Consider the following 17,004-nt stretch of genomic DNA (forward strand, 5'->3'; position numbering starts at 1 on the left):
AGCGGCTTAGTCGTGCTGGCCACATGACCCAGAAGCTGGGACGAACACCGGCTCCCTCAGCCTATAGAGCTATAGAGCGAGATGAGCACGCAACCTAACCTAACAGTCAGGGGTCCCTTTACCTTTGCATTATTTTGTAACTTAAGGACATAGGAAGGGTCTGCTGCAGCAGAAATGCCCACAAGTTCTAGTGTTGGGAGAGAGGGAGGAAAAAAAATACTGATCTTTTGTCATTTTAAAAGCTTTTGCTTTTCCGGTATTTTGTGTTCTTTTGTTTATTTCTGTTTTCTAAAATCCATAAAGTTTTTATTATAAGAACAGTGGTACAGTACAGGCAGTTAAAGGCAACACAAATAGAGACACCTTCAAATAAATGTGGACCCCTTTCTGTAACCATGTTAATGACCAAAATCAAGACCTCCTGCTACCAACCGCTCAGTATTCTCAGTGGAGAGTTTACAATAAGTAATATGTCTGAATGGTGAATCTGTAAGTGCATGTCTAGAGGCAATGGATAAAACAAGCACCATTAGATGTTCTGCTGGATAAGTGTTTAATGGTTATTGTATTTGTTTAAAAACCAATAAAAAATTGTTGGTTGGTTGGAACAGAGGTGCAAAAGAAAATTTGTAACTGCCCCGTGCCGTTTTATTTTCCAGTAAAATTAGAATTTCTCCTGCTATTCGCAGAACAAAACATTTGGTGAAGCTTACACGTCATATGAATTATAAACAATATAAAGATTATAATAATGTTCATAATGTTTATATCATAAGTAGTGCACGTTCAAAGAAGCAGAACATTGGAACATTCAGGACAGATAAAAGAAAGTCCGTCATGCAGTACACAGTTAAACTATGGAACTCACTGCCACAAGAGGCAGGGATGGCTACTAGCCATAACGGCATAGCTGCCAAGTTTTCCCTTTTCTCGCGAGGAAGCCTATTCAGCATAAGGGAAAATCCCTTAAAATAAGGGATAACTTGGCAGCTATGCATAACGGCTGTGCTCTGCCTCCACAATTGGAGCAATGCTTCTGAATCCCAGTTTCTGGAAACTGCAGGAGGGGAAAGGGCTCTCGTGTTCGAATCCTGCTTCCCACAGGCATCTGCTTGGCCACTGTGAGAACAGGAAGCTAGACTAGATGGGCCATTGGCGTGGTCCAGCAAGCTCCTTCTACATTTTTATGTTCTGTGTCTTAGATACTATTTTTAATTATCACCACCTCCATTTGTTTCTGTAGTTGAAGCTGCAAGGAGGGTGACCAGATGCAGAGAAGAGAGCGAAGGATGGGAGCAGGAGGAGGCAATGACCCCGTCTTCTGAAGAGGAACCCCAAGGAACTCCTCCTTCTCCTCCCTTCTGCCACCAGCCAGCCCCTTCCCTTCCAGAAGAGCAGATTGAGTACAAGGAGATAAAGGAGGAGGTAGAAGATGCAGGTGCCTCTGCGGTTGAATCTGTTTTGGGGTGCCCTCCTCAAGGACTTCCGGAAGCAGCCCTGGAGCAAGCAAGTAGTGGTGGTGGTCGTCTCACGGCAACTGCAAATAGCAGATCAGCACCTGCCACAGAGAGGCATGTGAAGCAGTGGTATATCAGCCAACAATGCCCTACCTGTTCCTCAATGAGTAAGTATAGTTACCGAACTAAGTTTTCCCATTCAAACCGTTGTGGGTGGCGCGGTGGTCTAAAGTAACCACTGAGCCATTTGGGCTTGCCGATCAGAAGGTCGGCGGTTCGAATCCGCACAACGGAGTGAGCTCCCGTTTGCTCTGTCCCAGCTCCTGCCAACCTAGCAGTTCAAAAGCACACCCGTGCACATGGGCGTACCCAGCGAGGGGCAGGGGGGCAGCTGCCCCCCCAGAAGCAAAAAAATAATATTATTACCGTATTTTATGGACCATAACCCGCACTTTTTCCCTCTGAAAACTGAAGGGGGAAAGTTGCTGCGGGTTATGGAAATCGGGCTGTTTCCGTCCCTTCCGCGGCTGCAGCCAGCAACCGGAACGTGGGGTGGGGAGAAGCAGCCCGAAATCGGGCTTTTTTCGCCCCCTCTGTGGCTGCAGCCAATGACAGGAATGGGGGGAGCAGCCTGAAATTGGGCTGTTTTCGCCCCCTCCGCAGCTGCAGCCAACGACAGGAACGTGGGAGGGGGTAGGAGCAGCCTGAGCGGGGGGACGACGGACGGGAGCTCCATCCTTCCTTCCCCCCTCTTTCTTTTTTTCTCTCTCTCCCTCCATTCTCTCTATCTCACCCCTTCCTTCCTTCCTTCCTTCCTTCCTTCCTTCCTTCCTTCCTTCCTTCCTTCTTTCTCTTTCTTTCTTTCTTTCTTTCCTTCCTTCCTTCCTTCCTTCCTTCCTTCCTTCCTTCCTTCCTTCCTTCCTTCCTTCCTTCCCTCCTTCCTTCCTTTTCTCTCTCTCACCAACCCACCCCTTCCTTCTTTCCTTCTCTCTCTTCCCTCCCTCCCTCCTTCCTTCCCTCTCTCTTCCCCTCTCACCCCCCCCCCCCCAGTTTTGATCCTGGGTACGCCCCTGCCGGTGCAAGTAGATAGTAAATGTGTATTTAAGGCAGAGCGAACTTTTGATCCAGCGGGGAAAGTTTGTTGAAACAAATTGGGTTCAGAAAGTACAGTACGGATATACCATCAGGCTGATCTGCAGCACATAAGGAAATCTATTTCAAAATTCATTCAATATTAGCGTATTTCCAGTTTTTCCAAGCTTCCTACATTACTGCGGCAGACTGACCATGGTCTGGAATTAAATCTGTGTGCATACCCTACGTTTAAAGTGCAGCACATGTATGCATTAAACTTAAATTTTAAATTTAAATGCCTTAAACTCCCATGCGCCACCGAGTTGTAACTTGGGTGGGACAAATCTCTCTTAAGTCCCGCAAGGGGAGAACTCACTGCATTGCTCACAACATAGTTCCTCGTTGCAATACCTCTCACCTTGGTAGCCTTTAGCAATAAAATGTCTTCCTATTCTCGTTTTTTTTAATAATAAAAAACAGGCGGAGAGATTGAGAAGCTGAAGAATGAGACAGAGACGTTAAAGAACGAGACAGGAAAATGGAAGGACCAGATGTTGGAGGCGCTGGATCGGATTGAAAAAAAGATGGATGCTGTCCTGTCTGCTGTGGCCCCTGGACCGCCCACCCATGAGCACTGATAGTAGGGCATTTGATGAGCACAAATAGATTCCCTAGCAATGAGGCATAGTTCCCCCTGTATTTACTAGGTCTTGAGAATGTAAATTGTCTTCTCATTCACATGTATGGAGTTCTGGGCTGGAGACTGGAGGGGAGGTTAGTAGTTGTGCATAGAGTGAGCATTTATGTTTGGAATTGTTATCTGTGTAAGGTGCCAATACCTTTCCGTGTTTTCTGTTGCTGCTTCCAATCACCTTGTTTCAAAATGCCTGTGCTAATAAAATACACATCATTCCAACCGTTCCACTGTGTGTGCATGTGTGTGCGTGCGCGCAAATCCCCAGGTTGCATATTATTATTATTTATACCCCGCCACTCTGGGCGGCTTCCAACAAATACCAGAATACATTAAAATATCACAGATTAAAAACTTCCCTAAACAGGGCTGCCTTTAGCTGTTTTCTAAATGTCAGGTAGTTGTTTATCTCCTTGACCTCCGATGGAAGGGCGTTCCACAGGGCGGGCGCCACTACCGAGAAGGCCCTCTGCCTGGTTCCCTGTTGCTTTGCTTCTCGCAAGGAGGGAACCACCAGAAGGCCCACGGCGCTGGACCTCAGTGTCCGGGCTGAACAATGGGGGTGGAGACGCTCCTTCAGGTATACAGGACCGAGGCCGTTTAGGGCTTTAAAGGTCAGCACCAACACTTTGAATTGTGCTTGGAAACGTACTGGGAGCCAATGTAGGTCTCTTAAGACCAGTGTTATTTGGTCTCGGTGGCCGCTCCCAGTCACCAGTCTAGCTGCCGCATTCTGGATTAATTGCAGTTTCCAGGTCACCTTCAAAGGTAGCCCCACGTAGAACGCATGCCAGTAGTCCAAGCGGGAGATAACTAGAGCATGCACCACTCTGGCGAGACAGTCTGTGGGCAGGTAGGGTCTCAGCCTGCGTACCAGATGGAGCTGGTGGACAGCTGCCCTGGACACAGAATTGACCTGCGCCTCCATGGACAGCTGTGAGTCCAAAATGACTCCCAGGCTGTGCACCTGGTCCTTCAAGGGCACAGGTATCCCATTCAGGACCAGGGAGTCCTCCACACCCGCCCGCCCCCTGTCCCCACAAACAGTACTTCTGTCTTGTCAGGATTCAACCTCATTATGAATGATCCCATCCTAAGCTGCCATCTTCATCCTTGCAGGGATGATGAGGAATAATAATAATAATAATAATAATAATAATAATAATAATAATAATATAAAGTGGTACCTCTACTTACGAATGGAGCTCCGTCCGCCATCTTGGATGTGGTTTAGATAGAATTTTTTCTACTTACGAATTTTTAGATAGGGTTGCTTCTACTTACGAATTTTTTCTCCCAATGCATTCCTATGGGATTCAACTTACATTTTTTTTTGACTTACAAATGTGCATTCGGAACGCATTAAATTCGTAAGTAGAGGTACCACTGTAGTTGTACCTTGGAAGTCGAACGGAAACTGTTCCGGAAGTCCGTTCCACTTCCAAAACGTTTGGAAACCAAAGTGTGGCTTCCGATTGGCTGCAGGAAGCTCCTGCAGCCAATTGGAAGCCACATCGGGCATTGGGCTTCCAAAAAAACCATTTAAAAAATGGAACCGATAGTTCGGGAGCCAAAACATTCAGCTTGCAAGGCGTTCGTTTTCCAAGGTACTACTGTAATAATTATTTGTACCTCCGCCCATCTGACTGAGTTGCCCCAGCCACTCTGGGCAGCTTCCAGCATATATAAAAACATTATAGGATTACCTTTCTAACTTTCCTCCCAAAGGAGCCCAGGTAGGCAAACACTTCAGTGCTAAAACACTACAATTAAAACAGTAAAATTATGTAAAACTAAAAGCAATCACATACTCTCACAGCCAATAATCATCTTTCAGGGGGTGGATGGCACACTCCCAAGTCTCAGATCATGTGTTCCTGCCCTGCTTCAGTCCACTTCCAGGTTATGGTTTGGGGAAAGATTCCTGGAAGGCAGAGAACGAGACAGCCATTAAGACTCTTGTCTGTGATGATGGATGCCAGCCTCGTCCCTTGTGATATTTGTGACATGGTTTTTGCAAGACATCTGAATGCAATAAAAGGACAGCAGAGGATCTTGCCAATACTCGGAGGCAATGAATTCAGTTTTATTTAAGCAAACACTGGTCAGCACAGACTACAATGCAAACACGAAGACAATTACATCATAAATCTAGAAATCCTCTTTAATACCTCTATGGGTCACAATCACGCACCTAGCTTGGCTGCAATTGCATACTCACTTTCCTGTAAGTAAATGCCCCAGTGTGGCTTAGTGCAGAGGTGGTTTTATGGAAGTGCGACTTGTTCAGCCACACTGGGCGCCGGCACCCTGACAGTGATGTACAATGCAACACAAGAGGTGGGGGAGACACTGAATTTTAGCGTTGGCCATGGCGCCACTTAAATTGGAGAGCCCGAGTACGCCACTGCTTAGTACCAAGTCAAGCATGTCTACGATTGGCCATTTAAGCATGATTTAGTCCATTGTGGCAACCATGTAAACCGGTACTCCATGGCAGTCACTCCATGGGCCTTCTGGCGGTTCCCTCACTGCGAGAAACAAAGCTGCAGGGAACCAGGCAGAGGGCCTTCTTGGTAGTGGCGCCTGCCCTGTGGAACGCCCTGCCATCGGAGGTCAAGGAGATGAACAACTACCTAACATTTAGAAAACACCTACAGGCAGCCCTGTTTAGGGAAGTTTTTTAATCTATGATATTTTAATGTATTTTTGTATTTGTTTGAAGCCGCCCAGAGTGGCGGGGAAAACCCAGCCAGATGGGCGGGCTATAAATAAATAAATTAATAATAATAATAATAATTAATAAATAATAAATAATAATATCCCATTTCACACTACTGAGCATCCCTCTTTATTTGCACCTCCTGCTTCTCGACCGGCAGTAATGCAGCCTTCAGAAAAGCATGGATCAGAGGTCACTAGGGCTGGGCTATATATCGTCCAAAACCGGATTGATGTCCATATAACCATATAACCGGATTGATGTCCGGTTTCATGATTTTTGATCTGGCAATATAATGTGAATCATTATGTGTATTAGGGCTGGGTGATATATCGTCCAAAACTGGTTGTCCATATTATGATATCAGTTTCATGATTTTTGATCTGGCAATATATTGCGAATCATGATGTGTGTGTGGTGATGATGATGATGATGACTTATTTATACCCCACCCATTTGGCTGGGTTTCCCCAGCCACTTTGGGCAGCTCCCAACAGAATATTAATAATAATCATAATCATAAAGAGATAAAACATTAAAAACTTCCCGAAACAGGGCTGCCTTCAGATGTCTTCTAAAAGTCAGATAGTTGTTTATTTCCTTGACATAAACAGGGCGGGTGCCACTACTGAGAAGGTGTGTGTGTGTGTGCTATGCAAAAATCACAATGTGGATAAAACCAGGAAGTCAGCCAATGCCTCTACATATCTCCATCCTTATTTCAGACATCGTGATATATCAGTATCAGTATACAGTGGTACCTCTACTTACGAATAACAAATGTTTCTACTTACGAACGGAGCTCCGTCCGCCATCTTGGATGCGGTTTAGATAAGATTTTTTCTACTTACGAATTTTTAGATAGGGTTGCTTCTACTTACGAATTTTTTCTCCCAATGCATTCCTATGGGATTCGACTTACAATTTTTTTTCAACTTACGAATGTGCGTTCGGAACGCATTAAATTCGTAAGTAGAGGTACCACTGTATTGCGATGTTTAGGTAGTGATATATCACAGTTTTGAAAACCAGATATCACCCAGCCCTAGGGGGTCATCCAGAAGCTTACATCTATATTAATTGTTCTGCCCACATTTGCTTCTGACTCCACCTCCAACTGGCATGTGGCCCTCACAAGGAGGGCAACCTTCAGGAAGAAATGGGTTGCCCACCCCCAACCAAAAATAGCTGACTGTTTGCTGTCGACCCAAAAATAAACCATGGCCTGCCTGTCAACAGTAGGGTCAGCGAGAATGGCACCTTCCGAGGGGATAAAAGGGATCTACAAAAGAAACATGGAAGCACACTGTTACTCAGCAAAAGAAAATGAAAATCTAAGGGGAGGGGTCCTACCATGTTTCTCCGAAAATAAGCCATACCCCAAAAATAAGCCATAGTGATAGGCTTAATAAATAGAAAAATACTTAAAGATAGATACTTAATAATAATAAAAAAGACATCCCCTGAAAATAAGCCACCGTGTGGTTTTTTTATAGGAAAAATGAATATAAGACGGTGTCTTATTTTTGGAGAAACACGGTATTCACACCTTCTGTCTTTCGCTAGACAGAAAAAAGCACCATCAGGCTACAGGAAAGGGGGGGAGGTGGTACTGCAAGTCTTCTCTATTGCCTCTGCTGAAACACCAACTGCAACGGACCACTTCCTCAACGTCCGCAGCCATTCCATCAGGATTTAGGAGAGGGGACCTCTCCATCAACTTTGCCAAAAGACAAGCCATGTTCGCTTCCTCTCCAATTTCCCCCCCTTCCAGATGGTAGTTACAAAAACCTTGCACTTCCATAAATTATTACCTAGCACCTGTCTGAATTCTTTGAAGTCGTACCTTGGAAGTCGAACAGAATCCGTTCCAGAAGTCCCTTCAACTTCCAAAACGTTCAGAAACCAAAGTGCAGCTTCTGATTGGCTGCTGGAAGCACCTGCAGCCAATCGGAAGCACCGGAAGCCCCATCGGATTGTTCGGTTTTCAAAAATAGTTCACAAACTGGAACAGTCACTTCCGGGTTTGCGGCGACTGGGAGCCAAAAAGTTCGAGAACTAAGCTGTTCAAAAACCAAGGTACAACTGTATCTGAGTTATTCCACTAGGAACTCGCTATTCCAAACATGCTTTTTGTTTCTAGGCAGTGTGAATCTTTTGATGTGGTTTTAAGCTCACAACTACTTCTGGAGCAATTTCCACGCTCCTGGCAATTTCTCTCGCATGCAAATCCTCTGGTGTGTTACTACAAACCATTCCTAAGGTTTCTCTTCCATGTGGATTCTCTGGTGTAAAATAAGTTGCGTGCTATTGCTGAATCTCTTTCCACACTCCAAGCATCTGTATGGTTTCTGCACTGTAGCATCTCTGTGGACTTTCCGGTGAGAAGAGAGGCTTGAAACTTGGCTGTAACTCTTTCCACATTCTGAGCATTTAAATGGCTTCTCCCCTGTGTGGGTGATCTGATGCCTCGTAAGGAGTGTGCTGTCACAAAAGCTCTTTCCACACTCCAAACACTTGTAATGTTTTTCTCCCGTGTGGGTTTTCCGGTGCGATGCAAGTTGTGAGGTCGTACAGAAGCTTTTCTCGCACTCGGAGCACTCGTACGGTTTCTCTCCCGTATGGATTCTGTGATGAGAGGTAAGACTTGAATTCCAACTGAAGGTCTTTCCACATTCCAGACATTTAAATGGTTTTGCTCCTGTGTGGATTCGCTGATGGGAAGTAAGGTGTGTTCTCTGATGGAAGCTCTTCCCACAATCCAAGCACTTATACGGTTTCTCCCCTGTGTGGATTCTCTGATGTAAAGTGAGGTTTCGGCTCTGACGGAAGCTCTTTCCACAGTGCAAGCATTTAAATGGTTTCTCCTCTTTGTGAATTATTTGATGCCTGTTAAGAAGTGTGCCATCACTGAAGCTCTTTCCACACTCCAAGCATTTGTAAGGTTTCTCTCCTGTGTGGCTTCTCTGATGTAAAATAAGCTGTGTGCTGTTACTGAAGCACTTCCCACACTCCAGACATGTGTATGGCTTCTGTCTTGTGGCACCTCTGTGTATTCTCTGATGTGAAGTAAGACTTGACCTCTGACTGTAGCACTTTCCACATTCCAAGCATTTAAATGGTTTCTCCCCTGTGTGGATTATCTGATGTCTAGTAAGGAGAGTGCTCTCTGAGAAGCTCTTTCCACACTCTGAACACTTAAAAGGTTTCTCTCCTGTGTGAGTCTTATGATGTGAGGCAAGTTGTGTGGTAGTACAGAAGCTCTTCCCACACTCCACACACTTATGTGGTTTCTCTCCTGTGTGAATCCTGTAATGTGAAGTAAAATTTGAATTCCAGCTGAAGCTCATTCCACATTCCAAGCATTTAAATGGCTTCTCCCCTGTATGGATTCGTTGATGGGAAGTAAGGTGTGTTCTCCGGTGGAAGTTCTTCCCACAATCCAAGCACTTGTAGGGCCTCTCCCCTGTGTGTATTCTCTGGTGCAAAGCAAGGTTTCTGCTCTGATGGAAGCTCTTCCCACATTCCAAGCACGTAAATGGCTTCTCCCCTGTGTGGATTATCTGATGTCTAGTAAGGAGTGTGCTATCACAGAAGTTCTTTCCACATTCCAAGCACTTGTACGGCTTCTCCCCTGTGTGGATCCGCTGGTGTGAAGTCAGATTTGAATTCCAACTGAAGCTCTTTCCACATTCCAAGCACTTGTACGGCTTCTCCCCTGTGTGGATCCGTTGATGGGAAGTCAGGTTTCTGCTCTGGCGGAAGCTCTTTCCACACTCTGAACATTTATATGGTTTCTCTCCAGTGTGCGTTCTGCAATGGACAGCAAGGAGAGACTTAGAACTGAAAGCTTTCCCACAAAAAGGGCACTCGTACCTCTTTTTCCCCTTGTGGTGTTTATATTGTACTGGGGTTTCATGAAGGTCATCAGCAAGAGACACAATGGATTTATCTCTCCAGTTCTCTGTCTGGTTTTCTTCCTGCCTCCTTGATTCATCTTGAGCACTGAAGGTCTCACCCCCCAATTCATGCACGGCTGCTTCCGGTGGCACCCGATGTGGTTCTCTACAACCACAATTCTCCTGTCCATCACCTGCTAGAATAAAGAGAGAATCACAATAAGAAGAGAAATAAGAATCAGTTGGCCGTTCTTTCGGTATTAATTTCATATACATGTGTGGAGTGTCCCTGAAAAAATTAAATGAAAAGCTGCAAAAGCTCCCCCAGGAAAGCTGTTACTACAACATTGTTCAGACTGCTCAGGAACAATGATACTCAATAATTTAAAGCTTTTAGGTTAGCTAACCTTCTGTTTAAGTAACGTTAACTTTATCTTGGGGAAATTATCCCCGACTGCTCATTTTAAAAAATTCTTTCAGTAGCACCTTAAAGACCAACTAAGTTTTTATTTTGGTATGAGCTTTCGTGTGCATGCACACTTCCTCAGATACACATGAAACAGAAAAGTCAGACCCTTATGTATATTCAGAGGGTGGTGGGGGTGGGTGGGAATGGGTGATGGGCTGGTGGGAGTGGTAAACCTGTAGATGGCTGTTAACGACTGCTGATGACTGCAATTAGTCCTGGGGGGGGGAGCAAGGGCCGAGGCGCTAAAGAAAGCTTGATCATGCATAATGAGATAAGAATCCGATGTCTTTATTCATCCCAGGTGGCTCCATGGTTTTAAGCTTGGTAATGAGTTCCAATTCATTTAAGTTTATGTTTAGTTCCTGATAGCTTTTCCTAGCTTCTATTTAGTTATTATGAACTTATTCTTGTAGCAATTTCCCTCTGAGGAAACAGACATTATGTCCAGTGAAATGAGTAATGAGCCGGCATCTCGTCAGGGTTGACTTTAGTTCAGAGGTTATTTTGTAAATTTATGTCCTTATCTTATCTAATCTCTTGAGAGGTTTATACCCATTATATTCTTTGAGTGGTGTTTGGTTTAAGTTCAGTATTTTTCACTTAATTACATCTCGTTTCAGGGATTTGTCACGGCTGGGTTCTAATTTTTATATTATATAAAAATTCTTATTATATATTCTTATTATATATGCTGTAACAGTCTTTTTTGCCAGCATTTGCCTTCAGGAGCAGTAAAGCTCTGCTGGATGAAATATAATTGCCTCTATTGGGGGTGGGGGATCCTGCAACATGTTTAAGCTTTTACTCCGCTAACTATACATTGGAATCTACTCTGGATCAATACTGAGCAGAATTTCAATGACTATTTCAACCCCCACAAGAACCATTCTGCAAACAACACAACTACTACAGAGATGGTTCTTTCCTCATCCCGTTCAACCTGATCATGAATTCGTCTGGAGAATGGACACGTCAACTGCCTCTACAGCAATATCAAATAAAGACACAGGTATACTTTGGCCACCTCATGAGAAGAGAAGAATTCTTGGAAAAGACCCTGATGTTGGGAAAGATTGAGGGCACTAGGAGAAGGGGATGACAGAGGACGAGATGGTTGGACAGTGTTCTCGAAGCTACGAACATGAGTTTGACCAAACTGTGGGATGCAGTGGAAGACAGGAGTGCCTGGCATGCTCTGGTCCATGGGGTCACGAAGAGTCAGACATGACTAAACGACTAAACAACAACAACATACTTACCCAGAGAGGTCTCATTCCCACAGTTCTCCAGGGTGACTTCCTCGCACGCATCCATCTCCTCAGAGGATGGTGGAACCTGGAGAAAGAAAGCATAACATATCATTATTTATTATTTATATCCCGCCCATCTGGCTGGGTTTCCCCTGCCACTCTGGGCGGCTTCCAACAAATACCAAAATACATTAAAATATCACAGATTAAAAACTTTCCTAAACAGGGCTGCTTCAGGTGTTTTCTAAATGTCAGGTAGTTCTTCTTCTCCTTGACCTCCGATGGAAGGGCGTTCCACAGGGCAGGCGCCATTACCGAGAAGGCCCTCTGCCTGGTACGGCCAAGCCTGATGGATCGAGCCAAAGGGCTATGTGTTACTACAGCATCCTGTTCTCACAGTGACCAGCCAGATGCCCAAAATCAGAACGTGAGGCTAAGCTTAGCCAGAATGGCCAAAGCAGGCCTAGGACTGGCCAGTTCATTCCTCTTTGGAAACAACTCTCTCCCTACCTACGATTGCCAGCGATTTGTATTTACAGAGGTACAAAATTGAATATTTTTTGGCTGGTGGTCTTAATGTTTTCATAGCAACGTACTCCTTTCTCTCTTTTTTGCAGCCTTTATTGTCTGTCAGGGAGGATTCGGAGGAGCAACGGACAGGAGGCGGAACAGAGGCTCAGGGATGCTGAAGAGCCCCACAGCCGTCCAGAGACAGAGGAAGCGGGAGAGAATAGCCAGGGAGAGCAGGGGCTCAGGGATGCTGGGGAGCCCTGCAACCAACCAGAGGCTCCGGTGGAAGGAAGCACAGACAAGGAGGGAAATGAAGCTTAAGGATCAAAGACGTCTCCCACTTTGTTGGCACAGCAATCGTAGGAAGCCACTCCCCGAATCTGACTCAATGGGTTCGGACGCGTAATTCTGAGCTGTTTCTTGTATATATGTAATAAAGACTGTAAATACCAAGCTGACTGTGCCGGAGTGTTACTGCGAAGGGGAAACACCACCTTTACATTGTCAGACTTCCTGTGTATAAAAAGGGGGTCTCTACCCTGAATGGCAACCCTTCCCAGTTTTCATAGATTCATAGAATCTTAGAGTTTGAAGAGACCGACCCCCTGCAATGCAGGAATATGCAGCTGTCCCATGCGGGGATCGAACCTGCAACCTCAAGGACCGCCTCTTTCCATATGAACCTACCCTGACTCTGAGATCATCTTCTGAGGCCCTTCTTCATGTGCTTCCTCCTCTAGAGGTCAGGAGGGTGGCAACACGAGAAAGGGCCTTCTCTGCAGTGGCTCCTCGTCTGTGGAATGCTCTCCCCAGGGAAGTTCACCTGGCACTGTCATTATACACATTTAAGTGCCAGGCAAAAACGTTCCTTTTTAAGCAGGCCTTCGGTTGACCTGACAGACATCCTATCAATCTTTGGCTCTTTGGGTGGGGGGTGTTATAGGGTTATTGTTCTTATTTTGATTTTATATATTGTGATCTTTTCTGTGAACTGCCCTGAGACCTCCAGGTATAGGACGGTATATAAATTCAATAAATAAATAAAATAAAATAAAAATAAACAAACCTTGGCCTTATCAGCACCATGCTCTAACCAACGGAGCTATCATTTTTATTTTTCTCCCACACAGGGTGGCAAACAAAAAAACAATAAAAAATACATGATTCGAAGAACAATGGCAGAACATTTGGGTGCCCTTTGCCAAATTTTAGAATTAAATCCAAAAACTGCTAATAAAAGACTCATGTAAGCAGAGTTGATTGCAATACTGTTAATATCTATGCAGATCACACCTTTTAATTCCAAATACATTTATAAGGAAGAGTGTAACACATAGGTAAAATAGTGGCACAATGCCTTCATAAAAGGAATACGCTATAAAGTAAATAAAAATATATATATAAGGAAAAGGCATTCAACATCTAGCATAACATTGCAATTGCTACAACAGGCAGAAAATAAAAAAATCCGTGGTCCACAAAACGTCTCTGCCATTTTCAAGCAGTCTGTTGAAGGGGAGGGGAGGGTGGGCTCACTGGCCTCAGGCAACCTTTTTTGCAAACTGATGTTCTCAATATGTTGCTCCCAACCATGCCTGACTGGGACTGATGGGAGTCAGTAGTCTGAGTGGCAGTGTGGTGTAGTGGTCAGAACTTCAGGCTAGGATCTGAGAGGGTTTAAATACCCACTCAGCCCTGACGCTCAGCGGGTGGCAAGTCACTGCAGCCTCTCAGCCTTACCTACCTGGCAGGGTTGTTGGGGAGATTAACATGGGCATGGGAAAAGAGCAGCCTGCTGGATCAGGCCAATGGCCCATCTAGTCCAGCATCCTGTTCTCTCTACGGCTGATCAGCTACCTGAATGGGAAAGCAGAAGTGTTGCTGCCTCCAGCATTAAACGACTGGGGGAGAGGGCCATGAACGCCACCTTGAACTCCTTGGGAAGGATGAAATATGGTACATAACTGTTCAAATGTCTGGATGGCTACGTGGGAGCCGGTTGAAGTTAAATCCTTCAAAGACAGAGGTCCTTTGGCTGGGTCAAGACGATAAGGGGTTGGGGGGGCCCAACTCCCATCCCTTGCGGGGTGCAACTAGTGCCAGCACCTTCCGTCTAGAATTTGGGAGTAATCTTTGATGACGCCTCCCTTTCTATGGAGGTTACAGCTATACCGAAAGCAGCCTTTTTTCCATCTCCATCAAGCTAAGCATTTGGTCCCTTACCTCTCTCTCCCTGATGTAGCCACTGTGGTCCATGTGACAGTCACCTCCAGGCTTGATTAATGTAAATTACTCTATGTGGGGCTGCCCTTCATAGCTGCCAAGTACCCCGTTTTCCCCGGGAAACCCTCGTTTTTACTTACCTTTTCCCGGTGGTCCCCCGTATCACTTTGTCTCCCGTTTTTCTCCGTTATTTTCTCCTGCCGGCAGCCATTTTTTTTCTTTCCGATTTGCCCTTCTATGGGCACCAAAAATGGCCGCCGCCGGCTTCAAAAGTTACATCTACACATGTCCGGAAGTGCATAGACGTGACTTCCGCTGTCGGCGGCGGCCATTTTTGGTGCCCATAGATGGGCGGAGCGACACCGGAAGTTATGTCGACGCAACTTCCGGTGTCACACGGCTGCCAGTCCCGGATTCTGCAGTCCGGGACTTGGAAGGTAAGCTGCCCTTGAAACTGACCCATAAACTCCAGCAGGTGCAGAACGCTGCGGCAAGACTCCTTATGGGGTCTTCGCTGCAGAATCATATTCACCCAGTGCTATACCAGCTGCACTGGCTCCCGGTGGAGTACAGGATCAGGTTTAAGGTGCTGGTTTTTAACCTTTAAAGCCCTATACGGCCTAGGACCCTCGTACCTACAGGACCGCCTCTCCTGATATGTCCCCACAGAGGACCTTACGGTCTGCAAATTACAACACCCTGAAGATCCCGGGTCGCAGGGAGATTAGACAGGCCTCGAACAGAGCCAGGGCCTTTTCAGCCGTGGCCCCGGCCCGGTGGAATGCTCTCTCACAAGAGACCAGGGCCCTGCGAGATTTGACATCCTTCCACAGGTCCTGCAAGATGGAGCTGTTCCGCAGGGTTGAGTCTGACTCATTTTCTCTTGTATAAGAACAAGCACGAAGGAGGTTTCCCAGCCCGCTCACAGGTCCTTATAATATGGCAAGTATTAACCGCTTTCAGTTTTAACCTGAGGATTGTCATTTGTCCAGTTTTGATTCTAATTTTAACTTATTTGAATTAATTTTGGGGTGCATTTTAATCGATTGATTGCTTGTTTTTTATGTATATTGTATTATTTACATGATGTTAGCCGCTCTGAGCCTGGATCCGGCAGGGGAGGGCAGGCTATAAATAATAAATTATTATTATTATTATTATTATTATTATTATTATTATTATTATATAGATACATGCAATAAATAAGTAATAAATCAATTTAGAGCATTTGGGCCTGCGTCCCTTTATCCAACTATCCCTCTGATGACTCCTCTGTCTAGCAGAGTACCCCCTTCCAGGGGTCCCAGAAATGTTGCCACCTGTCCTGTATAATACAGGATTGTCCCGATTTCAATGTAATATGCTACATCTTGTATTGATATAGCTTTGTCCTGCATTTCAGGTCCTCTCTCTCTCTCTCTCTCTCTCTCTCTCTCTCTGTGTGTGTGTGTGTGTGTGTGTGTGTCTGCCAAGTTAGGGATCCTCTCCAAATGCCTGTGTTTGGTAGGGTGAGTGAAAGGTCATGGAATCTAGACTTGGAAGGGAGAACCAAGGGTCATCAAGCCCAACCCTCTGCAGGTCAGAGTAGCTCTGGGTAGCCAAACACAGATTTACTCTACTTACAGGTAGGTAGCCGTGTTGGTCTGCCGTACTCGAAACAAAATTAAAAAATTCCTTCCAGTAGCACCTTGTTGTTGTTTAGTCATTTAGTCGTGTCCGACTCTTCGTGACCCCATGGACCAGAGCGTGCCAGGCACTCCTGTCTTCCACTGCCTCCCGCAGTTTGGTCAAACTCATGTTCGTAGCTTCGAGAGCAAACTTAGTTGGTCTCTAAGGTGCTACTGGACAGTGTTCCAGTAGCACCTTAGAGAACAACTAAGTTTGTCATAGGTATGAGCTTTTGTGTGCATGCATGAGCTTTTCTGTGCATGCAGACTTCTTCAGATACACTGAAACAGAAGTGTGCATGCACACGAAAGCTCATACCAATGACAAACTTAGTTGGTCTCTAAGGTGCTACTGGAAGGAATTTTTTATTTTGTTTCGACAGATTTACTCTCTCTCTCTCTGTGTGTGTGTGTGTGTGTGTGTGAGAGAGAGAGAGAGAGAGAGAGAGATTCCAGAGGGACCCTGGACCCATCCTGTTAGGCTGCTAGATTGTAATGGATTGCTTCGGAGTCACCAGATGAAAACAAAAAACCAAACACGCCCCACAACCAGCCCACCCCATATTTTGCCAGAACAAAGCTCCTGGGCAATGAAGGGCCTTACCCAGCTTCAAAAAGACCCCCACCCCAGTTTAGCAAGAGGGGGGGGGTCGGGGATTGAACCTGCTGCAACCCTGCGCATTGCGGGAAAGTGCCCAGCTCCCTTCTTCCCCCAACCCCTACACCCCCTCTCCTCCTTTTCCTTGGGGTGGGGAGGGGAGTCTCACTCCAGGACAGAGCAATCCCTTCCCTCAACCCCCCCAGCCCCTTTCCACTCACCTTTCCAGCTCCCCCCAAAAAATGGTGGTGGGGGGCAGCAGAGTAGAGAAAGGATGGAAAGAAAGGACACCCACCCCACACCAGCTGACACCCTGTGGCCTCTCTAGGAATGCAAGAGCCCCTCCCACTCCTCCTCAATAAAGAAAAATGATTGGAGGAGGAGGAGGAGGAGGAGGCAGGGATGGCCGGAAACGAGAGGGAGAGTGCTGCTTCATAGAGA

The 17,004-nt window shown here is 45.8% G+C and overlaps 2 protein-coding genes across 11 annotated transcripts in view; one reads left to right on the forward strand and one right to left on the reverse strand.

The window, feature by feature from the left end:
• The window catches only part of LOC118081131 (uncharacterized), a 28,948-nt gene extending 25,496 nt beyond the window's left edge, over nucleotides 1-3,452 (forward strand). For all 7 annotated transcript variants that reach the window (XM_060268993.1, XM_060269007.1, XM_060268991.1 and 4 more), the window contains 2 exons: nucleotides 1,244-1,624; nucleotides 3,012-3,452. In XM_060268993.1, coding sequence (XP_060124976.1) covers nucleotides 1,244-1,624; nucleotides 3,012-3,169 — 539 coding nt within the window. In that variant the 3' untranslated portion in view covers nucleotides 3,170-3,452. The remainder of the gene's footprint in view (nucleotides 1-1,243; nucleotides 1,625-3,011) is intronic.
• Nucleotides 3,453-5,289: 1,837 nt separating this feature from the next.
• LOC118081213 (zinc finger protein 420-like) lies at nucleotides 5,290-16,906 on the reverse strand. 4 transcript variants are annotated; one of them, XM_060269170.1, is made up of 4 exons: nucleotides 16,785-16,906; nucleotides 11,575-11,650; nucleotides 9,856-10,040; nucleotides 5,290-9,760 (listed from the first exon to the last, which is right to left on the reverse strand). In XM_060269170.1, the coding sequence occupies exons 2-4, from the start codon at nucleotides 11,623-11,625 to the stop codon at nucleotides 8,206-8,208; spliced, it is 1,791 nt and encodes a 596-aa protein (XP_060125153.1). In that variant the 5' UTR covers nucleotides 11,626-11,650; nucleotides 16,785-16,906; the 3' UTR covers nucleotides 5,290-8,205. The 4 variants fall into 4 exon arrangements, with proteins under 4 accessions (XP_060125153.1, XP_060125148.1, XP_034963432.2 ...); XM_060269165.1 differs by having other exon boundaries at nucleotides 9,856-10,043; XM_035107541.2 differs by having other exon boundaries at nucleotides 5,290-10,040.
• Nucleotides 16,907-17,004: the final 98 nt, after the last annotated feature.

The sequence above is a fragment of the Zootoca vivipara genome, chromosome 2, assembly GCF_963506605.1.
Source record: "Zootoca vivipara chromosome 2, rZooViv1.1, whole genome shotgun sequence".
NCBI classification, from domain to species: Eukaryota; Metazoa; Chordata; class Lepidosauria; order Squamata; family Lacertidae; genus Zootoca; species Zootoca vivipara.